Source organism: Anolis sagrei, chromosome 2 (assembly GCF_037176765.1).
Source record: "Anolis sagrei isolate rAnoSag1 chromosome 2, rAnoSag1.mat, whole genome shotgun sequence".
Taxonomy (NCBI): Eukaryota; Metazoa; Chordata; class Lepidosauria; order Squamata; family Dactyloidae; genus Anolis; species Anolis sagrei.
Window position 1 is genome coordinate 276,160,639 of NC_090022.1, and position 27,671 is coordinate 276,188,309.

At 38.6% G+C, this 27,671-nt stretch overlaps 1 protein-coding gene across 3 annotated transcripts; it reads left to right on the top strand.

The window, feature by feature from the left end:
- The first annotated feature begins 3,733 nt into the window (after positions 1-3,733).
- On the top strand, positions 3,734-27,493 carry PAIP1 (poly(A) binding protein interacting protein 1). 3 transcript variants are annotated; one of them, XM_060761459.2, is made up of 11 exons: positions 3,735-4,109; positions 10,975-11,123; positions 11,996-12,184; positions 17,119-17,231; positions 18,044-18,155; positions 19,501-19,626; positions 21,908-22,014; positions 23,666-23,783; positions 23,878-23,932; positions 24,480-24,573; positions 25,618-27,493. In XM_060761459.2, the coding sequence occupies exons 1-11, from the start codon at positions 3,938-3,940 to the stop codon at positions 25,715-25,717; spliced, it is 1,335 nt and encodes a 444-aa protein (XP_060617442.2). In that variant the 5' UTR covers positions 3,735-3,937; the 3' UTR covers positions 25,718-27,493. The 3 variants fall into 3 exon arrangements, with proteins under 3 accessions (XP_060617443.2, XP_060617442.2, XP_067320714.1); XM_067464613.1 differs by having other exon boundaries at positions 4,028-4,109; positions 10,980-11,123; XM_060761460.2 differs by lacking the exon at positions 23,666-23,783 and having other exon boundaries at positions 3,734-4,109.
- Positions 27,494-27,671: the final 178 nt, after the last annotated feature.

Below are 27,671 nucleotides of genomic sequence, written 5' to 3' on the forward strand. Positions count from 1 at the left end.
ATCCTGACTTGAAAATGCCAAGGAATTTGCAACCTTAACAACTGGTATACGGGATTGCTTCTCTAATCCTCAATTCCTTTTTGCTTCCTCTCTTTCAGAGTTTAATATCTTGATCATGGATTTGGGAACTGTTATTGGATTGCAAGTCCTAGCATTCTCTCCTGTCTACATTGGTGAGGGCTGATGCTGATGGGAGTTGCAATACAACAACAAGTAGAGACCCAGGTTGCATCTATTCATGCAGTATGACAACACTTGAACTGCCATGGCTCAGTGCTATGAAATCCTTGGAACTGTAGTTTAAAAAAATGTTTAGCCTTCTCTGTCATATAGTGCTGGTGTCTCACCAAACTACATGTCCCAGGGTTCCATAGCACTGAGACATGGTAGTTCAAGTGGCGTCAAACTGCATTAATTCTATAGTGTAGATGTACCTTCAATCTAGAATACAAGCTTGCAGCTTAAGTACCGATCTTATTGTAAGCCTCTCTGGAAGTGCTTTCAACCAAACATGACAAAATTGCTAAAATTAAATAAGGTGTCAGAATGATCAAAAGAGCAAAAGGTAAATGTAATATCTGCAACTGGCATATGTTGCTCCAGGAAGTCTTTCTCTACAGGCAACAACATCAAATGTACTCAAAATGTATATTTATCTTAGATTTTGAAAATAATTTACTTTATGTTGCATATTATTGGGTTCACATCATGTTTCATAGTAAACTAATTCAGTATCAATACAGATGGTTTGACTCAATAAAGAAAGCTACAGCCGAGTCTACAAGACCTAAGAAATGCTATTAATAAAACATGATCTTCTGGAGGTCGCGGCACATAAAAGAGCAACATTAGATACAGTTTCTATAAAGCAGAGGGTAAACAATTTATTGATTCCAAGAACCATACATTATGCACACCAGTAAAACTCTTTCATTGCTAGGATAGAGTGTTTTCAGACACTACCCAGACAATTCAATCCAGATTGAGGGTGTTATTGTGATATAAAGGGATTTGGTGAAAGAAGGTAAATGTTCTGAGCCCCAACATTAAAAAAAACCCTTTGTAATAAATTTAAGAATACACAAATTAAAACCATAATTCATGGATGTAACATTCTCAAAAGAAGCAGAATTCCTATGCACATATACCACAAAGTCATAAACCCTTTCTACATTGCCATATAATGCAGTATAATACACTGCCATATAATGCCACATAATGTAGTTTAAAATTATATGGTCAGTGTAATTCAATGAAGTTAATGCAGTTAATGCATATAATGCAGTTCATTGCAGTTAAACTGAATTATAGGAGTATACACAGCAGTTTAAAGCATATATTGTGGAATTTTCTGCCTTGATATTCTGGGTTATATGGCTGTGTAGAAGGGCCCTGTGTTAGTTACTTTTGAGAGACTGGAAAATAAAGAATGAATTTCACATTGTAACTGTAATGGCAATTGATTCCTCTGGGGTCATGGGATTGTAATTGTAAATAGCTACGAAGTGAACCTAGGGCACATTCAGACAGTGCCTAAAATGTTTGCTTCCTCTGTTTTTCCCTGGCGCATCCAAACAACGCCTCAGGTAAAAACAAATTCCTCCGGAAAACCCTGCTTTGTGAAAGGCCCGGGTCTAAGGGGCTATGGGTGCTATGTGGACAGGCCCATGGGGAATCCTGGGACTTTCCTGGAGCTCTCCATACACCCATCTGGCACCTTCTGGGCTTCTAAAGCCAAGAGGTGTGAGATGGCCCCCACCCATCCCCTTCATAACTGCAAGAAGGTCCTCCATTGTGCATTTGGCAGGGCTGAGGTTGCATTGCAGCAGGTGGTCAGTGGTTTGCTCCTCTCCACACTCTCATGTCGTGGATTCCACTTTGTAGCCCCATTTTTGAAGGTTGGCTCTGCATCTCGTGGTGCCAGAGCGCAGTCTGTTCAGCGCCTTCCAAGTTGCCCAGTCCTCTGTGTGCCCAGGGGGGGAGTCTCTCATTTGGTATCAGCCATTGGTTGAGGTTCTGGGTTTGAGCCTGCCACTTTTGGACTCTCGCTTGCTGAGGTGTTCCAGCGAGTGTCTCTGTAGATCTTAGAAAACTATTTCTAGATTTAAGTTGTTGACATGCTGGCTAATACCCAAACAGGGGATGAGCTGGAGATGTCTCTGCCTTGGTCCTTTCACTATTGGCTGCAACTTCCCAGCGGATGTCAGGTGGTGCAATACCGGCTAAGCAGTGTAATTTCTCCAGTAGTGTGGGGCGCAGACACCCCGTGATAATGCAGCATGTCTCATTAAGAGCCACATCCACTGTTTTAGTGTGGTGAGATGTGTTCCACACTGGGCATGCATACTCAGCAGCAGAGTAGCATAGCGCAAGGGCAGATGTCTTCACTGTATCTGGTTGTGATCCCCAGGTTGTGCCAGTCAGCTTTCGTATGATATTGTTTCTAGCACCCACTTTTTGCTTGATGATCAGGCAGTGCTTCTTGTAGGTAAGAGCATGGTCCAGAGTGACTCCCAGGTATTTGGGTGTGCTGCAATGCTCCAGTGGGATTCCTTCCCAGGTAATCCTCAGAGCTCGGGATGCTTGTCTATTCTTAAGGTGAAAGGCACATGTCTGTGTTTTAGATGGATTAGGGATCAGTTGGTTTTCACTGTAGTAGGCAGTAAGAGCACCTAGAGCTTGGGAGAGCTTCTGTTCAACCATCTCAAAGCTCCCTGCTTGAGCGGTAATGGCATGATCATCAGCATAGATGACACTCTCTGTCCCTTCTGGCAAACTGACAGATTAGAGAGATGGGCCAAAATTAACAAAATGAAGTTCAACAGTGACAAATGCAAGATACTCCACTTTGGCAGGAAAAACGAAATGCAAAGATACAGAATGGGTGACGCCTGGCTCGAGAGCAGTACGTGTGAAAAAGATCTTGGAGTCCTCGTGGACAACAAGTTAAACATGAGCCAACAATGTGATGTGGTGGCAAAAAAAGCCAATGGGATTTTGGCCTGCATCAATAGTAGCATAGTGTCTAGATCTAGGGAAGTAATGCTACCCCTCTATTCTGCTTTGGTTAGACCACACCTGGAATATTGTGTCCAATTCTGGGCACCACAACTCAAGAGAGATATTGACAAGCTGGAATGTGTCCAGAGGAGGGCGACTAAAATGATAAAAGGTCTGGAGAACAAGTCCTATGAGGAGTGGCTTAAGGAGCTGGGCATGTTTAGCCTGAAGAAGAGAAGGCTGAGAGGGGATATGATAGCCATGTATAAATATGTGAGAGGAAGCCACAGGGAGGAGGGAGCAAGCTTGTTTTCTGCTTCCTTGGAGACTAGGACACGGAACAATGGCTTCAAACTACAAGAGAGGAGATTCCATCTGAACATGAGGAAGAACTTCCTGACTGTGAGAGCCGTTCAGCAGTAGAACTCTCTGCCCTGGTGTGTGGTGGAGGCTCCTTCTTTGGAAGCTTTTAAACAGAGGCTGGATGTCAGGGGGGATTTGAATGCAATATTCCTGCTTCTTAGCAGGGGGTTGGACTGGATGGCCCATGAGGTCTCTTCCAACTCTTTGATTCTATGATTGTGGATGTTGAAGTCCAAAACACCTGGAGGGAGGAGGCCTCAAATTGGCCTGGGTTTGAAATTAGAGCCAGATTTGGTTGCTATGGCGACCCGGAAACGAGAGGAACCCTCCTGGGCGGCAGGGGGCGCTGCGAAGGGATTTTGGGCGACGCAGCCAGGCGGGGACGGAGGGAAGGAGGGCGGGCGAGGGGGAAGGCCGCCCTTCGTCGGTTTTTGTGTGAGGAAGCGAAAGCGAAGCGGGTTCGCCTCCGGAGGAAGGAAGGCAAGAAGGGGCGGGCCTCCTGCGGGTCCCGAGAGCGGCCTCCTTCCCCGCCGCTCATGAGGAGGAGGAAGCGGAGCAGCGCCTGAGGCCGAACATGTCTGGCAACGGCTTCGACCGCGCGCCCGGGGCGGGGCGGGGCCGAGGCGTCCCCCTGGCCCCGGAGAGCGGGCCTCGGCCGGGAGGAGGGGGAGGGGCGGGCCACCACCAGGAGCCCCTGAGGCCCCCCAAGACCGCGCCCCCGCCAGCCCGCACCGCCGCCGCCTCAGGTAAGCGCCGCCATTCGTCCCAGGAAGGAGACAGTCCTCATAATAGCCAGAGAAAGGGCTTCTCCCTCATACCATTAAGGTCCTGTAGTAATAATAAGGCCCAGAGTCACCTCAGGTGGGATTGCAGGTTGTTCTAGCAATCGTAATAATAATAAGGAGGAAGAAGAAGACCCAATGTCACCTCAGGTGGATTGCAATGAGTAGGGAGAGGAAACTAGGATCACAGGTGGACTGCATTTAGTGATATAATAATTAATTAGAGGAATCATAGAATCAAAGAGTTGGAAGAGACCTCATGGGCCATCCAGTCCAACCCCCTGCCAAGAAGCAGGAATATTGCATTCAAATCACCCCTGACAGATGGCCATCCAGCCTCTGCTTAAAAGCCTCCAAAGAAGGAGCCTCCACCACACTCCGGGGCAGAGAGTTCCACTGCTGAACTCTCTGCCCCGGAGGAAGAAGAAGACCCAATGTCACTTCAGGTGGATAGGGAGAGGAAGAATAATTATACCCAGTGTCACCTCGGGGGGGGGGGGGATTGCAGTCCATAATAATAATAATAATAGGAAGAAGACTCAGTTATCTCAGGTAGGTTGCAATTAGTAATATAATATAGAGTCTTGATGTATTGTTTATTGCTTGTTGTTAATATTGCTTAACAGTTTTTAATTTGCTTTAGGTGTTGTATTATGTTGTGTTTTGAGGCCTTGGCTTTTGTAAGCCGCATCAAGTCCTTCGGGAAATGCTAACGGGGTACAAATAAAGTTAATAAAATAATAATAATAATAAATATTAATTAAATATTAATAAGCAAATAGGAGGAAGAGGAAACTAGTGTCATCACAGGTGGACTGCATTTAGTGATATAATAATGAATTAGAGGAGGAAGAAGACCCAATGTCACCTCAGGTGGATTGCAATTAGTAGGGAGAGGAAGAAGAATTATATCCAGTGTCACCTTGGGTGGATTGCAGTCCATAATAATAATAATAATAATAGGAAGAAGAAGACTCAGTTATCTCAGGTAGATTGCAATTAGTAATAATATAATAATAAATATTAATTAAATATTAATAAGCAAATAGGAGGAAGAGGAAACTAGTGTCATCACAGGTGGACTGCATTTAGTAATATAATAATGAATTAGAGGAGGAAGAAGACTCAATGTCAACTCAGGTGGATTGCAGTCCATAATAATAATACTAATAATATTAGGAAGAAGACGACTCAGTTATCTCAGGTAGATTGCAATTAGTAATAATATCATAAATATTAATTAAGTATTAATAAGCAAATAAGAGGAGGAAGAGGAAACTAGTTTCATCACAGGTGGATTGCAATTAGTAGGGAGAGGAAGAAGAATTATACCCATTGTCACCTCGGGTGGATTGCAGTCTATAATAATAATAATAATAATAAGACTCAGTTAACTCAGGTAGATTGCAATTAGTAGTGCTGGAGACAAGCCTTTGAAAATATGGGGAAATACAGTATGAAGACAAACATTTTGGGGGTGCAAACAAAGGGGATGTAAGGTCACTCTCCAAAGACCCAGTGTCAGCTGAGATGGATTGCAAATAATAATAATAATAAGACATTGGCCTGCACTTAAACATAATCGGCACTGACAAAATTACCATCTGTCAGCTGCAAAAGGCCACCCTACTGGTATTTGTACGCATTATTCGCCGATACATCACATAGTCCTAGACACTTGGGAAGTGTCCGACATGTGACCAATACAACAACCAGCAAGAGTGATCTTGTTTGCTGTGTACTGAGATGGATTGCAATTAGTAATCTATAGAAATAAAAATGTAATTTCGTTTGTGGACTAATTGACACCAAATTTGGACACAATACATGTATCAGGCCAACGAGTGACCGTCATTCATAAAAACACTGAAAAACACTTTAGAAGAGACTTTAAAAGCAAAAAAAACCCCCATTACAACGCATGTGCAAAACCACATACACATACATACACACACAAAACACATATATACAGACTGGGTTACAGCAACGCATGGCAGGGGACGACTAGTAACTGTAATAAGACCCAGGTGGTCACTTCAGGTGGATTTCTAATAAGAAGAAGAAGATGGCCCAGAATCATCTGTGTGATCAAACTACAAGAGAGGAGGGCCTTCTTGGTGGTTGCCCCACAACTCAAGAACTCCCTGCCCAGGGAAGTCAGAATGCCCACCTTCGTGCTGTACTTCTGTCAGCAAGCTAAAACCTTTTGATTCAGGAAAGTATTTAAAGAATAAAGGTGCTAAGACCGAACATTAGGAAGAACTTCCTAACTGTGAGAGCTGTTCAGCAGTGGAACTCTCTGGCCCGGGGTATGGTGGAGGCTCCTCCTTTGGAGGCTTTTAAACAGAGGCTGGGTGGCCATCTGTTGGGGTGCTTTGAGTGTGATTTTCCTGCTTCTTGGCAGAGAGTGGACTGGATTCCTTCTATCGTTCTATCTCAGGTCGATTGCAATTAATAGTAATAATAAGACCCAAGGCTGCCTCAGGTGGATTGGGGTTAATAATAATGCTAAGATCCAGCATAGCCTCAGATATATTGCAGTTGATAATAATAGTAAGATCCAATGTCACCTCAGGTGGATGTTGCCATTAGAAATAATAATAAGATTCACCATCGCCTCAGGTGGATTGCAGTTAGTCATGATAATAGTGAGAGCCAAACTTGCTTTTGGTAAATAGGCATTAGTAATAATAATACCAAGATAACAACAACAACAGCAATTTGGACTCAGGTAGATTGCAAATCTTAATAATGATAATAAATAATAATAATAATTCAAAGAAGAGTAGGGTTGCTCCCAGTATACAGCAGTTAGTCATAATAACAGTGAGATGCAGTATCACCTCAGGTGGGTTGAAATTAGGAGTAGCAGTAGTAATTTCAATTAATAACAAGATTCAGAGTTGCCTTTTTACTAACTGAAGTTAGAAATAATAACAAGCAGGGCTGACCCTGATAAATTGCTATTAGTAATAGTAAGATCCAGTGTTGCCTCAGCTAAATGGCAATTAATAATAATAACATCTGCCATGCCTTTTTTAGATTACAATTAATAACAGTAGTTTCCAAGGTCACCTCAGCTAAATTGCTATTAATATTAATAATATGATTCATCGCCGTCTCTGGTAGATTGCCATTAGCCAAAATGATAGTAAGATACAGCATTGCCTCAAGTGGATTGCAATTAGTAATAATAATAAGCTCCACCATTGCCTCGGGTAGATTACAATTAATAACACTAGCAAGTATACAGTGTCGCTTCAAGTGGATTGTAAAAAATAATCTCGGTAATAATATGATTTAGCACCGCCTCGAGTAGATTGTTAGCCACAATGATAATAAAATACACTATTACTTTAGATTGCCATTAGTAATAATAATAAGATCCAGGATTGCTTCAGATAAATTGTTATTAATAATAAAATCTAACATAACCTCAGGTAGACTGCAAATAATAATAATATTCAGTGTCTTCTCAGTAAATTGCAATTAATAATAATGATTCAGTATCGGCTCAAGTAGATTGCAAATAATAGTAATTGGATCCATGATTCCTCAGGTAGACTAATCAATAATAATATTTAGTGTCACCTCAGGTAGATTGCTAAAAAAATATCCAGTGTCAGCACAGAATCATTGCAATTAATAATAGATCCAGTATTGTCTCAGATAGATTGATAATGATAATGATAGGATCCAGGCTGTCTGGGGTAGATTGCAAACAGTGATAGGATCCAGCGATACCTCAGGCAGGTTACAATTAATAATTATAATAGTAATACGGCTTTTTCTCGAGTAGTTTGTAATCAATCAACAATAGTAAAAATAAAAAGATCCAGCATAACTTCAGATAGATTGCAATTAGAAATCATAATAAGATTCACTATGGCCTCATGTAGATTTCAAATAATAATAATAATAATAATAATAATAATAATAATAATATTTGATACAGAACAACCAGCATAGTGATCTTGTTTGCTGTGTACTAATCTTGTTGTGTATCAAATAATAACACTAATAATAGAATCCATTGCAATAAATAATAATAGGATCCATAATTACCTCAGGAAGGTTGTAGTTGGTAATAATTTGCATGGTTCTCCCTGCTCCACTCGAACCATCTGCCCTTATTGTTTCCCTCTCTTCCATTTGAGGCTCTTTATTTTAAAGGAGAAAGGGATTGTGGTGACCCCTTCACTCCATGTAACTGAACTTATCTGTATTGCAGAAGAAAGGTAGACGAGCCACTCAGTATGTCAGGTTTTGCAAATGCAGGTTGAGTATTCTTTATCTTCAGTGCTTCAGACTAGAAGTGTTCTGTCCCTCTCTCTCATTCACACACACACACATATTACACACACACACATACACATACACACATGAATATACATAAGGAGTTATCTTGGAGATGGGACCCAGGTCTAAACACAAAATTCTTTTAAGTTTGATTTATACTTTATACATCTACCCTTAAGTTGATGTCATATACACTATTTTAATACTTTTGTGCTTGAAACAAAGTTTGTGTATCTTGAACCATCAGAAAGCCGAGATGTCACTGTCTCAGCCCCTCACCTAGACAATTTTGAAGTTTGAAGTAGTTCAGATGTTAAAATTCTGGATAAGGGATACTCAAGGGATTCCGCAGTTTAAAGTCCAACTAAGATGGAATGAGGCCAGAAGATTGGGGTGATAGAAAGAAATGCTGCTATTGACAGCTTTAATTTTTTGCCCCAAAATTTGCTTTCTTTGAGCCTTTTTCTCCTTTAAAAACATGTAACTGGCAAAGACAAACACCTTACAAAGCAACTCAAAATATATTTTGTTGAGTTTGAAATGCCATAAACTAATTGGAGAATGCAGCAGAAGGGTGCATCTACACTGTCAAATTAATGCAGTTTGACGGCATTGGTACAAAGACTTTAACTACCATGGTTCAGTGCTGTAGAATCATCATGGGAACTGTAGTTGGCAGGCATTGTATCAAACAATTGCTTTTTTTTTGAAATAGGATTTGTTTGTGTTTTTTGTGGGAAAGGGGGGCAGCTAGCTTGAATTCCCTTTCTTGTGTGCCCTCAAGTTGTTTATGACTGATGGCAACCTATCATGCAGTTTTCTTGGCAAGATTTGTTCAGAGCAGATTTGCTATTGCCGTCCTCAGAAGCTGAGAGTGTGACTTGTCCAAGCTCACCCAGTGGGTTTTAATGACTAAACGAGGATTTCAGTCCTGGTTTCCCGAGATTTAGTTCAGTGCTCAAACCACTCTAACACACTGACTTCCTTTGAATTCCCATATCAGTGCAAAAAGCAGTAACAAAGGGGGGAACTCCACACATTTTACAATCAGTGAAGATTACAAAATCCTGTTTGTTCAAATGTATGCAGAATCGAATTGCAGTATTTACTAAATAAGTTGGAGGGTGAATTCTGCTGGTCAGATGACATGGTGGGGAACGAGTTGCTATATCCTAAGATTGCTATGCCATGTTCTCAAATAATTACACTCTTTTGTGAATAACTGTAACTGAAAGCAATCTGATCTAGTGAGAGATTGGTACAAATTTCTCTATTTCAATACAGCCTTGATCATAACCAGTCCAGCGTGAATTCAGTGTTCATTGGCTTGATGACCACCTCTCAGGAGTGGTTTAGCTGTGGGGCTGGAATAGATGACCCTAGGGGTTCCCTTGACATGTATGATTAGATTTCTTTTGATATCACACATTCTTTAGTCCTTCAAGTTACTTGGTAGATTTTCAGACCACCAGTAATTGAGTTGAATTCTTTTGTAGATTGTTTTTGTTTTGTTTTATTCAGAGATTAAGCCTTTCCTGCAGTCATTCTTTTCTCCCTCTTTCATTTGACTGTTGTGGTAGAATGCAAAATGCCCAAATTGATTGCTTATGTGTACAGATTCAAGTGAGTTCCATCAAAATAACCAGAGACAGGAAATACAAGGTGGAATTGAAGTAAATAAAATTAGATAAAATAAAGTCATTCTTTTCTAGTGTGGAGTATTTCTTCAGAGAATTTTAGTCCCCTCCAGTGGAAAAACCGATTTTCCCTGAATAGATACAGCCTGCTGACAATCAGAGCATGTCATTTCTGCTTTGCTGCATCATGGTTTGCTGAAGAGCATAATAGAGCATTTTTGCCCCATTACATTACATTGTCTATGAGAAACTATTCCAATGGCAGAAAGAAATAGATTTGTTGGGGCACTTTTTAAATCCCAGTTTTTATTTGAGGGAAACATGCACTTAACAGATTAATTGCTGTAGGATTTCTGCAATGGGGGTTGAACTCTGTGATGATTCTGCAATAAAATCATCACAGAGGTTGAACTCTGGGGATTGAAATATCTTTTCCAAAAATATGTGTTCAATCAAGTGACATATTTTTCTGGTTTATTAGTATCTTTTAAATTATTATATATTCTTGTGTGCCTTCAAGTCATTTCTGACTTATGAGGATCCTAAAGCAGACATATTTCATGGTTTTCTTGGCAAAATTTGTTTGGGTGAGGTTGCCTCTACCTTCCTTGGGGTTGAGTGTATGATTTGATAAAGGTGGAGAAGCAGGGACTCAAACCTTGGTCTCATAATCGTAGTCCAACACTCAGACCAAGGTACTATGCTGGCTCCTAAAATTATATATTTGAGTTAAATTCACATGTATTTATCTAGCTGGTGACGTTGAAATGTCATAATTCTATATTTTCTATCTGAATTTGTAAGTTATAAATAGAATTCATTGTTTCTGGTTATTGTTTCCTAGCTTTATTAAAATTCTCAACTATTCAATGCGCTTTTAAACCATTTCTCAGAACAGGCAAGAATTACACCTTTATCAGAAAATAATTATTCAAGCTCTGCAATGACTAAACCTAAGGTGATTATGGCACCAGCGTCAATATCAAAGCTGTCAGTGAATGCACCTGAATTTTATCCTTCTGGATATACTCCTGATTTTACTGTAAGTATTTAACATATTTTCTCGCATCTGTTTTCAAGTAATTTAGGCAAACGTGGAAGAGATGTCATTGATCTTCTAAATATTACTATTTTCTCCTAGAAATTTCCTTTGTTACTGTAGAAATCTACCACCACTAGTTTAATGTGAAGATATTGCTTTCTCTTAGTCGCTTCAGAAGTGCTGTTCTTCTATAGTTTCCTTACCGTAGAATCATACAATCATAGAGCTGGAGGTAATACCAACATTCATCTAATCCAGTGGTTCTCAACCTGTGGGTCCCCAGATGTTTTGGCCTTCAACTTGCAGAAATCCTAACAGCTGGTAAACTGACTGGGATTTCTGGGATGGGTAGGCCAAGACACCTGGGGACCCACAGGTTGAGAACCACTGATGTAGTCTAACCTCATGCCAGTGCAGTAATCCATAGCTAAACATCCCTGAAGGATGGTAATTCAACTTCTGTTTAAAAACTTCAAATGAATAGGATTCTAATTTTTCCACTGTGGTACAGTTCTTCTACTCATGAAATGGCTCCTAATGTTTAAGTCAGAATATCTTTTCTTGTAATTTGAATCCTGTTTATTTGGGACTTTCTCTGTGGAGCAACAGGGGAGATAGGTTGTTTTACGGTATCTTCCATGATTATATTTTAGCTAAGTCACCTAGCCTGTTGAGGAATTGAATTAAAAACAACTATATCTGTTGTTGTATAGAGTTGTGCAGTTTTTAAACCACAGGTATCTGGCATGTGTCGATAAGAAAACAGCACTGTAGTGATATCTATTGTGGTTTGGCCCTTAGATTTCCCATATGTACAATGTAAAATGTCACAAATGACTGTTTTTAAGCTTGTTGTCCTTATTTATTTTCAGGATTCTTCTTCAGAAGACGGGAATGGTGGATATTCAACACTCACGGAATATGTGCAAGACTTTCTAAACCACCTTGCAGAACAGCCAGCTTGTTTTGAAACTGAAATAGCACATTTTTCAGAAACTCTAAATGCTTCTGTTACTACAGATGAAGCATTGCAAGAACTGGTTGAACTCATATACCAACAGGTAACTTCATGCATCTGTGCATGAGTATAATTGACAGGTGAACATTACATCTATATGAAAACAATTGTGACTTTCTAATACCTTAATTGAATTTAGCAGTGCATTCCTTTAAACTGAACAGAAGACTGAACCATCAGAGTTTTCAAGGATTGGGATGTTAATTGTTTGCACTGGGAATGTGGCTTTTCATATAACTTTAAAGAAGTAGTAGTAGTAAAAAAAACCCCTTTGAACACTAGCCTGCAAAGCATTTGCCCTCACTTTATCTGTCTTCAATTTGAAATTAACTTCTTAAACTGAAGTTAACCTATGAGAACATCCTGTTTTCCCTCTTCTTACTTGGGAAGGCAAAACTAATCCAAATATTGTACGCTAGTTCCTCCAAGAGGAAGCAGGATCCAGTACTAGTACTTACATCCTTTCCCAAGAAGATATGACTATGAAAGCTTGGGGGGGGGAGCCATTTTTTACTGTGCGAGCCTTCCATTTTTTCCATTAAAAATTAAAAACTACAAGAGCTATCTCCTTGAATTTTCTATACAATGACACAAGATAACGGGATCACACCCCCCCCCCCCCCACTTTCAGAAGTATTCATACAGTTTCAACAAAAACGTGGGTTTTTTTGAAGCCACAACAGCTATCTTACTAAACGTTTCTCATATTAACCAATAGAACTTCCATTTAGGGATTTCTTCCTAGCTCAGTACTGAGATTTACTTACTAGAAGTATCAACCAGTTCTCTTCTTTGCAGATTCAACAATTCATTGGAACACTGGCTGGCTGCTGCTATGGAGGGATAAATCTCTCCCCTATCCTGCTTGGGGCTTTCTGATACTGAGCAGAATTCTGGAAAATGTAGTTTAGGGTAGGGCCTTTTGAGTTTTCTGACATAGGGCTCCTCGATTTGCAAGAATTATGTGCTTTCTCAGTCTCTTTCCCAGTGAACTCTGTTTTCTCCCGGCTTCTTCCCTCAATCGCTAGAGGCCATTAATTTAAAGAGGAAAGGAAGCCTTTTGGCTTGCTTTGCTTCCTTATGCTGAAAATGAAACTGACTTTAGGAAGCTTCCAAGATTTATAAAATCAAACTATTGGGCACATTTAGATACTTAAGTTTTTGTCGCGGCCCATGCCCACACGTCAGGTATCACATTGTAAGTACAAATTTAACAAATTTGATATAACTTACGACGACTAATGAAAAAACTGTAAGCCCCAATTAGACATCTTTAGTGATTTATAAATGTTTTACTTGTTGCAAACTTTCCAGAGTCTTGAGATCCTTAGATCAGGATTTATTTTGCTCCCACCACTGGTTGTATACAGAAGATCACTTCTGCATACAACCAGTGCTGCTCCCACCCTGTGGTCTTCCCTTTATCAAGGGGCTAGGATAGAATCCCTTCTGTCCTATGGCTCAGATCCAGGCTATTTGGCAGATCATATATCCTGGCACGAACCTGCCCAAATCATGCGATCCTCGGGAGAGGCATTCTCTTGGTGGGAACACAAGAGAGGGCCTTATTGATGGTTGCCCCGCAACTCAAGAACTCCCTGCCCAGGGAAGTCAGAATGCCCACCTTCCTGCTGTACTTCTGTCAGCAGGCTAAAACCTTTTTATTCAGGAAATCATTTAAAGAATAAAGTTGTCAAGACCGAACTTGGGGTGCTGCTTTATCTTTTTATTGGTTTTAACTGTGTATTCTTAATAAATTGTGTATTTGATTCTATTTTAATGTTTTTATGCTTTTGGCTTTAATTTACATATTGCGTGATTTTTAGTGTTATCCACTTTGAGTTTCCTTTGGGCGAGAAGAAGCAGGATATAGATAATGGTGATTCTACTTTACTTGATAGGCAAAAAGTTTTATTGTTCAACTAGCTTTTTAAAAGTAATTGCTTGCTCATAAATGGCCTTTTATGGCAGATGTATGCTCCCTTGTAACTTGGTTATGATTTTATTCCTTTTCAAAGTTTTAATGGTTTTACTGTGATTCAAACTGTGCTTTCATTTTACTTTTTAGGTTTTAAAATTATTATGTTTTCAACTTTGCAAGCTGCCTTGGTTCCCATGTTGGGGGAAAGGACAGTGTTTAAGTGGAATAAATAATTAAGAATTATATCTGTGACTGTAGAGATGAGACACATGTTTTGTTCTTTGGCCTCGTCAGATAACATTGGGCCCTTGGCAGGGGTTTAATTCCACCATGCTCTGTGGATACGAAAATCTTGGAGTGCTCAGGTCCCATTATATACAGTGGCATAGTAAAATGGTGTCCCTTTCTGCAAAATGGCAAAATTATGTTTTGTTGTATGGATTGTTGTTGTTGTTGTTGAGCATTTCCAAGCTGTGGATGGTTGAATCTCTGGCTGCAGAATCTGTGGATACAGAAGTCCAACTGTATATTTTAAAAATATTCTTTCTAGTAAAGCAGCCCATCATGATCAGTAATCAGAAGGGTATATCACAGGATTACTGCTTACATAATGACTCCATCCTCGCATTTCCATCTTGTAACCAGAGTTTGTTGTGAAGTCCCAAATGGTATTATTTCTTGATGATAAGAATAACCTTTAAATGATTCATCTGATTATGTTTAGATCAGTGTGGAAGTGAAAGAGGGAAGCTGTGGAAGGAAAAGAAACTGTATATGAGCCCATGACTTGTTTAAAATGCCTTAGAATTTGACTAATTTGAGCCACAATCATGCACACTTAAATCCTGCTTAAAATCCTGCTTAAAATGAGCAAAGATGCTGCCATGTTCCTAAGGACACTCTTGAAAAAAATCTAAATGTTATGCATTTAAGTTTACAAGGTCTGTGAGAAAACTAGGACCTAAGTATTCTATTTGTGTCCTTTTAATTAATGCCAACTTTGCTCCTTCACTAAAGATTTCCAGAAACAACTGTCTCCGTATTCACTCTCCTTTCCCCTTTTCCATTCATAAAGATTAGCACTTATGTGGTTTTGTGATTTGAGAAAGAAAGAGATATTTCAGAGGGCAAAATTATATTCTAAATAGCTTAAATAGAAGGAAAACGATGCAAGCTTAATTAATGTATTCACCCAAAGGAATCTTCCTCGTCTAAAGAAACTGTAGATCTGTTTTAATCAACAGGTTGGCATTGGAAAATAACAGTTGTATGTGCCATTTTAAAAAATAAATTAGTAATTTTTTTTAGGAGGGAACTAGGTTTCTAGGAAAATAGCACAGAGATTCTATCTTGCAAGCTCTAACTCTCTTTCCAGGAAATAAACAGCTACAGCTTGCAAGACAGAATCACACTGCTATTTTCTTGACACTTGATATTCTTGACCTGATGTTGTGCCCATGAAATTATATCTATGGAAAAACTTGGAGGAGGCCTTAGACATCTTTGTTCCATGCCTCTCCTTTCACAAGGAGATATGAATAGATAATCTAACCCAGGGGTTCTCAGACTTTTAAAGCTGCAGAGCCCTTTTTTGAAGGAAAAGTTTCTCGTGGAACCCCAAGAAATTTTTGGACATGGGCCGCATTGCATTTTAAAATTTGACAGATGGGCTGAACCAGTGGCAAATGGATGGAAAATGTTTGTTTGAATTGGGTTGATGTGAGTTTTCCGGGCTTTATGGCTATGTTCTAGAAGCATTTTCTCCTGACATTTTGCCCACATCCTCTGAGGATGCCTGCCATAGGTGTAGGCAAAACATCAGGAGAAAATGCTTCTGGAACATGGCCATACAGCCCGGAAAACTCACCTCAACCCAGTGATTCTGGCCATGAAAGCCTTCGACAGCACTTTGTGTGAACTAATTTTTAAAAATTGAACTAATTTTATGGACACTGCACATATGTTTATTTGTAGTGCATAAAAACAGAAAGAAAGAATAATGTAATATTTAAAATGAAAAACAATTTTAACCGACATAAACTTAACAGTATTTCAGTGGGAGACCCCAGGGGCCGCCTGGTCCAACTTGTTCGTGCCATGAAGTAAAAGCACAAATCAAATCACTCCCAACAGATGACCATCCAGTCTTTGAAATAATACTAACAATAATAAGCATCATTATCATCATCATAGGAGCAACCCAGAGGTCACGCAGTCCAACCTGCTTCTGCCTTGCAGTAAAAGCACATTCAAAGTGGTGGCAGGAAAGCCTTGCAGGCTCGATGGGGCTCCAAAAGCCATTTGCTTCCTAGGCAGAGGGGAATGGGGGCCCTACAGGGACCCTGCAGAGCCCGTAACTGTGCTTCGCGGAGCTCTAAGGGCTCCATGGAACATAGTTTGAGAACTGCTGCCTTCCTTACTCTGAGCGAAACCTCTTGCTTAATTGCTGCTTACCTAAAAGAGAGACAGAGTTCATAGGCCAGGTGCTTGCTCGAAGCCCCATTTTCCCAAAGGATATACTCCTAATAGATTTCCTGTGAGCTCCATCCTTGTTCTTCTTCAAATATCTTGTGGTGGCAGTCTACCTCCAGCAATAAGCATTCAAAGGACTTGGATTGTATGTTTTATTTGCATATTTTGCTGCCTTGGGCATTAGACACAATGGGCTTGCTAATTCTGTAGGAGTTCAGTTCTGGGACACTATATGAATACAAAAAAAACATAGATTTTACTCCCCATATTATTGGATACTAGTGACTTGAACATGCATGCTTCAGCCATGTAATAATATGGTATGTGATGAAATTGTGGATATGGAGAGCCCACTGTATACATTTAAATAAAAGTTGAGTTTCCTGACCCTTTAGTGGAGGGCTGTTGGTGGGCTGTTATGAAATCCTTAAAAGCAGGTTAGTGCATCATCAAAGGTTATTCAATTGAAATTCTAGTAGTGCATTCCAGGAGAAGGTTTCACAAAAGTCCAACTCTTCCCACAAAACATAGTGTTGGTTTTTTAAAAAAAAATCTTACAAATAAAATTGTTCTTTTGTTTTAAGGCTACATCTGTTCCAAATTTTTCATATATGGGTGCAAGGCTGTGCAATTACCTCTCTCATCATCTCACCATTAATTCACAATGTGGTAACTTCAGACAGTTATTACTTCTCAGGTGAGTATATTTTGCGCAGCATGATCAAAATACTTGGGGGGGGGGGCATGTGGAGGGTTGTGGCTTTGCTTAAATAGATGAAGAACTGAATTAGGAAGAACTTCCTGACTGTGAGAGCCGTTCAGCAGTGGAACTCTCTGCCCCGGAGTGTGGTGGAGGCTCCTTCTTTGGAAGCTTTTAAGCAGAGGCTGGCTGGATGGCCATTTGTCAGGGGTGATTTGAATGCAATATTCCTGCTTCTTGGCAGGGGGTTGGACTGGATGGCCCATGAGGTCTCTTCCAACTCTTTGATTCTATGATTCTATGATTTCAAGAAAGATTTCCCAACAGATAATACAATAATTTTTTTATGCTCTCTTTTTGGTCACTTTACATCCAAGGGATTTTTTTAGGCTTGATGATTAAAAAAAAAGAAAAAGAAAGAAACATCTTATTTCTGCTTGTGTTCTGGTGTTTTGTCTTGAATGTTACAGTAAAGAATTTTCCCAATTTTCCCTGGTGCTGATAGCAGTACAAGTGGTGTCAAATTGGGGCAGCTCTCCGCCAGTCTGCAGTTCTCCCCCCACCCCCAATAGCAAAAATTTTGAATAGTCACTTAATAGGCTAGATCATGAACAGCTGCATTCATGGCATGAAACACAAGGATATGTAATTAATTTTCCATGAATCAAACCATCTTTTGCCTTAGTATCTATTTATAACTCTATTTTTTTTACTCAGTATCTTTATCTTGATTATTGCTTTTAATAGCAAAAACTGATAAACATCAAATTATGGAAAAGCAAAACCATGATGCAAGTTTTCCTTTTTAGGTGCCACAAAGAGTTTGAAAATAAAAATGAAGCTGCAAAGGGAGATGAAGCTGCACGAAAAAGATTCCATGCATTTGTGCTATTTTTAGCTGAACTTTATTTAAATCTAGAGGTAAAAACATTTTTATCTTAGTTAGAAACATTTTTTAATTCATAATAATCAGAAATTGAATGAGGAAGGTGGCATCAGATTACACTTGTAACATGTATCCAACCCCAAGAATGTTTGGAGCATGACAGATTTCTAAGGGAAGAGATTAAATGTAATAGGTGCCACCACATTAAATGCCCTGCTTTGAACAGCTGCCAAGCACACTGTAGGAGCTTGTAGCACTAACAGGAAGGTTTCTCCAGATTACCTCAAAAACTGAGTAGATCTCTTAAAAAGCGTATGACATCTCAGATAGCTTAGTTTGTGTCTTTACAAACAATAAAGCATTAAGCCTGGCTTATTAGCAACTAGGCAGCCAACATAACTCTTTCAGCAGAGGTGTTATGCTGTTGATAGTTTGTCCTGTTCCGAAATCTAGCTGAAGTATTCCTAACCAGCCATCGTTTCCACATCAGCCTTCAGGGCAGCCTCTCATAGAGTGACTCAGCAGTAGTCCAGCCTTCAGATTGCCAGTGTCTGGAGCTCTGCAACCAGACGTAATTCTTATCAAAGAACAGCCACAATTGGTGTACCAGCCAAAGCTGAGAAAAGCAGTCTGAGCCACTGAAATCACTCAGAATCATCAGATGTGCGGCAGTATTCAAATAAATATGGTATAATCCAGTGTTTATTAAGTTACTTTGTGTGACAGACTTGCATGGTTAATTTCCCAGTGAGACAGAGGCCAGCACCATATTTGTGTCCATTGACTGTAAGTTCATTTTTGCTTTTCTGGAAACTTGCCATGGAGCTGCACTGGTCTATGGACTTCTACTTTGTGTAGCACTGGAATAGACCAGTTAGGCTTAAATCCGGTTGCTAATCCCAGCTAGAATAGGCTCACTGAATTGGTAAGGTTTATGTAAGTGATACACTGATTTAGTGGGTTTGCTGTAGTTGTGAAACATTATTAGACCAAGGCCTTACTCTTTTACTTTTTAATGTGCAACAAAACTGCTGTAGTGGATTAAGATGATTATGCTTATTTTTATGCTCTGTAATGTTTTTCGTTACATGTTTGTCTGCCCCTTTGAGTCTCGATTAGGAGAAAAGCTGGATAGAAATAAAATTAATAAGAGCTGTTTCCAAACTAAAATTCCTAAAATGCCCATAGCTTTCTATTGTATCCTGTTACATGGTAGACTAATATATTTTCTGTGTGCAGTTTGGTTAATATGGGGAACTACAATTCCAGATACATGTTTTCATAACTTCCAATATTTTTAAGTTCACACGGCAGTGGTTCCAAAGGTGACAAGACTAATCTTAGCATCTTGTAACTGTTCACATTTTTATATATTTATAGATTAAAGGAAGTAATGGCCAGCTAACCCGGGCAGATATTCTTCAGACTGGACTTCAAGAATTATTACACACCCTGTTTTCTAATCCTGTGGACAACAATTTAATATGTGCAGTAAAGCTACTAAAAGTATGACATTTTTATTATTTGGAATTTCATTCATTTTTGAAAATGATTACTTTACACAGATGTTTGAGTTTTGCACACTTAGAAGAGTATATAAAAGGTGAATTTGGATGAACAATCTTGGTTAAGATCATCAGTCATTCATAAAGTTCATGTATAGATATGCCACAATCTCTGACTAAGCTACTTCATTTGATGGTTGTGAAGATGCAAAAGGTTAATCCATCATATACCACCTTCTACTTTCCTTGAGAAAAGTGTAAAATAAAAGAACTATTTATGCTATGTATGCAGAACCCATCATGCGACCTGTGGGGCTTGATGAATCCAAGGCTGGACTTAAAATTGCTAGAAGAAACATTAAGAACCTTACATATTCAGGTGATACCACTTTGATGGCTGAAAGTGAGGAGGAGCTGAGGAACCTTATAACCAAGGGGAAAGAAGAAAGTGAAAAATCTGGGTTGCAGTTAAACATTAAAAAAAAACAAGATTATGGCAACCAGACTGTTTGATAACTGGCAAATAGAGGGAGAATATGTGAAGGCAGTGATAGACTTTGTATTTCTAGGTGCAAAGATTACTGTAGACACAAACTGCAGTCAGGAAATCAGACGATGTTTACGTCTTGGATGGAGAGTAATGACCAACCTCAATAAAATAGTGACGAGTAGAGACATCACACTGGCAACAAAGATCTGGATAGTTAAAGCAATGGTATTCCCTGTAGTAATCTATGGATGCGAGAGCTGGACCATAAGGAAGGCTGAGCGAAGGATGATAGATGTTTTTGAACTGTGGTGTTGAAGGAAAATTCTGAGAGTGCCTTGGACCAAAAGAAGATCAAACCAGTCCATACTTCAGGAAATAAAGCCTGACTGCTCATTGGAGGGGAGGATATTAGAGGCAAAGATGAAGTACTTTGGCTGCATAATGAGAAGACAGGAAAGCTTGGAGGACAGTGATGCTGGGGAAAATGGAAAGAAAAAGGAAGAGGGACCGACCAAAAGCAAGATGGACGGAGGTTATCCTTAAAGTAACTGGCTTGACCTTGAAGGAGCTGGGGATGGTGACGGCTGGCAGAAGAGCTCCGGCGTAGGTTGGTCCATGAGGTCACAAAGAGTCAGAAACGGCTGAACGATTAAACAACATTTATGCTATATTAAATTGGACTTCAGGCATTCCATGAATGGAAGGCACTTATTGTTTTCTCATCCAGTACCGTGATACCTTAAAAGGGAAGTTTAAGAGTAAAATATTGTCCATATTTATTAGGAAATAAACCTTTAAACTTAAAACGTGTCTAGTAATTATACATAGTTGGTCACTTCTTCAATTAAATACAACACTTTTTTTCCAAGCCCCCTTCCCCCCAAAAAACCAGCATTTTAACCCAGTTCTTTGTGAATTTAGCATATCTGGCAAGCCATTGACAAATGTAGACGCTTAAAGCATGATTATTATTTTTAAGAAATATTAATTGTAAATGCTATATAGCTTTTCTGACTGAAATATATCCACGTGTAACCTATTTAATTGACATCTTCACAAGTATTTATTTAAAGATTTAAAGAGTAAAAGGTTTTATGCAGGAAATTGGTCGCTGTGTAGTATGTGACATAAATTTTGCAAGTGTATCTGAACCACATTTACTTTTCATGGATAAATAATATATTATTAATAAAAAATATGTGCTCTTCATATGTCACCACTCAGTTCACAGGACCTTGTAGACCTTTTCACTCCTCATTGACTTTTCTAAATTTTGTTGAAATATAGAACTGGAAAAGGTTTTAATTGGCATTGCTGTACACAATGTCCACAAGAAGCTCAACACTGTGGAAGTGCTACATACTTTTGTTGTGAATCAAAAGCTAAGCACATAAACCAAACTGGTACTTGTTTGGTGCATAGTACTCGCCCCACTGAACCACTGCTTGGAAGAATCACAGTAAAGGGAGTGAATTCTTATTTAACCTACAATTGCCAGTGTTTGTGTCAACAGTTTTTGACTGCTGCACAGTGTTGAGTATCATATAAACATCAAGTGTTAACAATGCCAAATTCATCCATCTCAGTTCTGGGTTTATAAAAAATGTGACTAGTTCATAGAATTGGAGTGTGTGTGAATATTTGTGCTTCACATTAGAGAAATACATTTCTTTAGAGTTAGTGAGAAAATGCTTTTGAAACAGGTTGAGCACACAACCAATGATATAGAAATTTTTACTGACTTCTGAAATCACTTTTGAAAATGCCTTTGCTAATAGCATGCCTTCCCCAGTTGACAGGTTCTGTGCTTGAAGATGCATGGAAAGAAAAAGGGACAAGTCATATGGATGAAATTATACAGAAAATTGAAAATGTTGTCTTGGATGCAAATTGCAGCAGGTAGTAATAAAATCCAAGTGGCCTTTTTTAAACCTTTTACTTTTGTATGTTAAGAATCCCCTGCTATTTCTTAAGAGGTAGCAAAACGGTGGTTTATAAAGCTTTCTGCACTAATCTTTAGTTAAAGATTGGTGTTGTGATGTTTGTTATGTTTAATGATATTGCCAAGTATAATTCAGTCTTGTATTGCTTCTCTGCCTGGTTTATGACTGTTCATTTTACATTATAACAAGTATGTTCGGGGATCCTACAGGAAATAATTGACTTCTAGACAGCCTAGATTAGTTCTCTATAATATCTCCCATCATTTAGAGACCCATTTGGCAAAGATTAATTTGGCATAGTCAGTGTAAAAAAAGCAGTTGATACTTTTGGAATAAAGCAGTATGAAATAAGCAAGCAAATGTTGGGGTGGACAGGACTAATTCTTTTTTGGTACATGAAAGATAACAGACCACACCAGTTTGTAAGGTCCGCTATAGGGTATCCCATGGAATAACTCAATAGGCCGGAGCCCTTGTGCTGGCCAAAAGTTCGGCGGTTCGAATCCGGGGAGTGGGGTGAGCCCCCTTCTGTCAGCTCTAGCTTCTCATGCGGGGACATGAGGGAAGCCTCTCACAGGATTGTAAAGCATCCAGCCGTCCCCTGGGCAACGGCCGCCAATTCTCTCATACCAGAAGTGACTTGCTGTTTCTCAAGTTGCTCCTGACACGGAAAAAAACCACACAAACTCAATAGACCTCCATTAAAAAATAAAGCCAACTTGAAATCAATGTAGATGTACTGTTCTACTGCACTGCATTTTATAGCTGTTTTTATTGTACGGTTACATTGTTATTGTTTTTGTTATACCTATATATTTATCCCACTTTTTTCAACACAGCTGAAAACAGTTAAAACAAACGTAGCTAAAAGTAAACCACATACAAAAAGTTTTAACTGTTGTTCGGCTATCACAAATTTTTAAAAACCAAGCACATTATGAAAGGCCCAGCCTTCCAAGGCCTGCCAAAATTAAAAGAAATAATATTGTCCTGCCTGTGAAAAGATAGCAAGAAAAATTCCAGTTTGACTTCTCTGGGAAGAGAGTTTCAATTATTACCATTTTTGGAATTATGTGAGTGTGTGTGTGTATTCACTTTGTAAATTGTAGAATACATTGTTATGCACAGATGAAGCATATTTGTTTTGCTATCTTTGTTAACAACCCGACTGTTATATTCTGAGCAACCTTGGGGTTTCCAAACACATTTCAATTAATTGGGGATATTCATCCTTTAACTTTGGAGAAGGACAGGAAATAAATCTAAAGAGCAGTACCTGGTAAATGCAAACGCTGAAGTGTCTCTGTGTCTTATTTACTATATATACATGTTGATAAGTTACATCTATATCAATTACATGACAATAGTGACCTCATTTTAAAATCATAAGAAAAATGTGAATGATTATTGCTTCTAAGTTAATTCCCTTTGACAATGAGTTTGTTTTCGTATTTTGTTTACTAACAGCTATGAATGAATTACAAACGTATAGCAAAAGTAGTTTTTATTCCTTCCTTCGATCAGTTTTGATTGCAATTAGTTTGAATACATTTCCCCTTAGTGCTGGAAACATTGGTTTTTATTTTGTATGTTTTTCTCTGTTTCAGAGATGTAAAGCATATGCTTCTGAAACTAGTAGAACTCCGGTCAAGTAACTGGGGAAGGGTACATATAGCTTCAACATACAGGGAAGCAACTCCAGAAAATGATCCCAACTATTTTATGGTAATACTTTTAGATAGATTTTATCAGAATATACATGAGTGATAAGCTTGAGAACTTAGTGGAAACTTATAAATAGTTGTGTTTTAAATTTTAGAATGAACCAACATTTTACACATCAGAAGGCGTGCCATTCACGGCAGCAGATCCAGGTATGCCAGTGTTTCATTTTTGTCTGGGTTTTTAATCAGAAAATATCTGTAGCTTGAAGTGCTAATTACCGTATATACCAGGCATGGGCAAACTTTAGCCCTCCAGATATTTGGACTTCAACTTCTACAACCAGCTGTTTGGAATTGTGGGAGTTGAAATCCAAAACACCCGGAGGGCCGAAGTTTGCCCATGACTGGTATATACAGTAAGCTAAATATTAGCAGTTGCTTTTTATACTTTTTGCAGAGTTTAAATGGTTTGTCAAGGAATGCTGTAATGGGAAGATCCTTTGGATACTTTACTATATCCATGATAGAACAGACTAGCAAGAGAAGCTTAGAGGGAATTGTCTATGGGATACGCAGAGTTCATAATAAGTAATGATGATGAAATGGAGTGAAAAATGATACATGATAACCATGAAGCTTCCAGCTTACATTGTTTTGTTGCGAGCATGCATTGGCATATTGTTGTGTTTATTATGGTTATTTTAAATAAAATGAACTTGGAAGAGCAGTCTTAATTTTTTTAATATCACTGTCCTAGACTATCAGGAGAAATATCAAGAACTCCTTGACAGGCAGGATTTGTTTCATGGATGTGAAGAAAATGGAACAGATTTGTCAGGAACTGGAGACTTGTAAGTTCTGCTTTTCATAGCTGTATCATACCTTCAGTCTGATAGTTAGAAGTACTGTGTTAGGCACTGCTTTTCAAGAGCCATACTTAAAATAATTTGCGACTTATATTTTTAAAAAGTACTATTCATTTCTGATATGTCTATCTTCTTACATTTTTGCCTCATTGTTTACTTTGTTATGACATCAAACTATAGCAAATGTAAATAATGACTAATAATGATTCAGACCCTTGCACAAAAATAATGCTGACTTTAAAAATATTCTCTGAACAGCTGGCCTTTTAGTGCAGTATCTCTTCTGTTTCCAGAATTACTGTTTGTACAATAGACTTGTGCCCAAACCGCTTTTAACAAAAAGATTTGTATTTTTCGAAGGGCTGTTTTTGTTTAATTTCCGAAAACAGAAAGGGGAAGAAAGAGATGAAAAGACCAGCGAAACGGATTCAGAGAGACAATATTTTCGGAAAGAATTAAATCCACAAAATACCTGAGGCAGGGTATTTTTTCCTTTTTTTCTCCTGGGCAGAAGAAGCCTCCTCCATTTTTCCTTGGAAAGTTACCTCCTCTAAAGAGGGCCCTGGGAACTTGCTTTTCCAGTGGCACTAGCATAGGGTGGCCATTGAAAGTTCCTCTCGGAGCATGATGGGAGTTGAAGTTTTTCTCTTACCTCTGTGTCTCTCAACCAGTAAAAAGCCTGGTGGTGTCCATGATGTTCCTTATCAGGATAATCTGGTCTTTTAATACTCCAGACATCGTGCTTTTTGGCTAAACAAAATCAGATACAAAACACAATAACAGATTTTATGATTCCTGAGGTAATAAAATGACTTAGCATCTGTAAAGGATACTAATACCACTTTTTCCCAAACATTTCCATTTTTTCTGGGGGGAGAAATGAGAAGAATAGTTTTAATTTTTTCCATAGCTTCAGAATTTTCAGAAATTTTATGTCTCATGTCATATTCCATATTCATGTAGGGGTCCATGTATCTATATCTATCTATATATGGCAAAATAAGAAACTAACAGATGAATTTATTACAGATATTTTGACGACGACGACGATGATGATGAGATGGACCCAGAAATTGAAGAAGCATATGAAAAGTTTTGCTTAGAATCAGAACGGAAGCGGAAACAATGAAACACTGCACATAATTATTAATGTTTGTGTTTTTAAGGAAACCAGCATAGGTATGAATAGCAAGTAGAAGGGAAGAAAAATCCTGTTCCAAGTAAAGCAAATTAAGTTTTTCCAAGTTATGCAATTATCATTTTGTTAAAAATCTGCCAAAAAATGTAAACAAATTCTGTAACTTAAAAACAATGTGTATATATCATAGTTTATTTTCTGTACAGTTAAATAAACCATGCTTAGATTTGAATTTTTTTTTGTTTGAAACATGCCTGAAATCTACAAATGTGAGGGCTGTTTTAAAGGTTCCTTTTTTCTTTTTTTGCTGAAAGTAAAACCCTTGAAACCATAAAGTAAATTTTGAATTTGTGGAATCAAATTGTACTATCTCTCCATGTGGTACGTATTTTAAATTTATGGGACTATCAAATACATTTTTAATTGTTTTACAATCATGAACACGAACAACCTACTTCATAAGGAAATTGAGAGCTCCCCATTTTCATGGTTTAAAGCAGCCTTTCCAAGACTTAAGTTCAAAATGCTGCCATACAACTAGCTTCATCACTTATCATTGGTCTTTTTGGCTGGAGAAGATGGGAGTTGTATTCCAAAATCTAGAGACTTTAGTTTTAGGCAAACTGGTTTTAGAGAATTCAGAACCGTCTGCCTCAAAGGAGCCATTCTCTGTTAATTTCCCCTCTTCAAAAATACATTACATTGCTTTTAGTTAGAAGTGGCACAAACATCTACTTCCAAAATGCAAATACTGCATTGTAATCAACACAGCATTTCTGTTGCTCTTAATTTTAGTTAATTTAGATTTATTATACAGTCACAACAAGGAATAAAGCAGTTCCATGCTGCAGAAAACAACGCATTTTGAATGAGTCTGTTGGTCACTGTATTTTTGCTTGTAATCATCCGTTTTCGTCTCTATAAAAATTATCCCAGGAGACTTCTAAATTTTTTGTCCCTCGTTACATTGAATAGATGAAGTAGAGTCTATTTCCTAACACCAACTGTGTATGTAGACCTTTCCAAGAAGTAGGTTAAATAACATATACAGAGTGAGGCAGCATCACTTCCTTTATTCAAAACTTAATAAAACCCATTGTATGAATCAGGAAAAAAAATTATATAATGGAGGCGCATACCTAAAGTTTTGTTTTACGTAGTTTTGAAGATCAAATTAGGTAGGTTACGTCCCCCAATCTCCATACACTGAGTAAACTGATTTCTGGCGTTTGACATTACTCTGGCCAGCATAGCAGGCGTTATGTTGGCAATTTCTTCCTGGATGTTGGTCTTCAAATCTTGCAGGGTCCTTGGACAGTTCACATAAACACGGGATTTCAAAAATACCCATAGAAAAAATATCACAAGGGGCCAAATTTGGAGAGCGGGCCGGCCACTCCAAATCCGCTTGAAAAGTAGGCCTCAACAGCCAAAGCACGCTCCTCACTGTTCCAACGCATGATGGTGACTGAACTGTGTCAGGACAAAACTTTATACTCCCGCCTCTCGAATGAGATCACTAGTGCTTCGCTATGTCTTCCGCTACGTCTTCAACCGACATTTTAAAAAAGAAAGTTATGCTGCCTCACCCTGTATAAAGACAGAAGAGGTTGTAAATATGCATGTAAATAGTGCTGTTTAATATTGCACTGTTAAAACTTGGTACAATTTGTGACTGTTAATGCAGCTAGCATCTACTATATCTGGTTCTTCCATTTCTTTAGTTAACATATTTTGAAAAAAAAATAAACTGCTTGTTTTATTGGGTATGTTTTGGTCTTCCTGTTTGTGCTCTTCTATTCTTAACACAGAATCTTCTCAAAGTTTCCTTTCTTTGCTTTCATGCTAAGTTGGCCTCTCCATACATGCTGGCAAGTGCTTCCTTAACATTTCATTTTCATTATTATTTTTAACTTGAATAGATAACACTGCAATTAATATGCAG

Bases quoted from the DNA above. Each gene is read 5' to 3' on its own strand.
- PAIP1 (XM_060761459.2), top strand. From the start codon at position 3,938: ATGTCTGGCAACGGCTTCGACCGCGCGCCCGGGGCGGGGCGGGGCCGA. The intron at 23,933-24,479 runs GTATGCCAGTGT...TCACTGTCCTAG, and splicing joins ATTCACGGCAGCAGATCCAG to ACTATCAGGAGAAATATCAA. The intron at 24,574-25,617 runs GTAAGTTCTGCT...AATTTATTACAG, and splicing joins TTGTCAGGAACTGGAGACTT to ATATTTTGACGACGACGACG.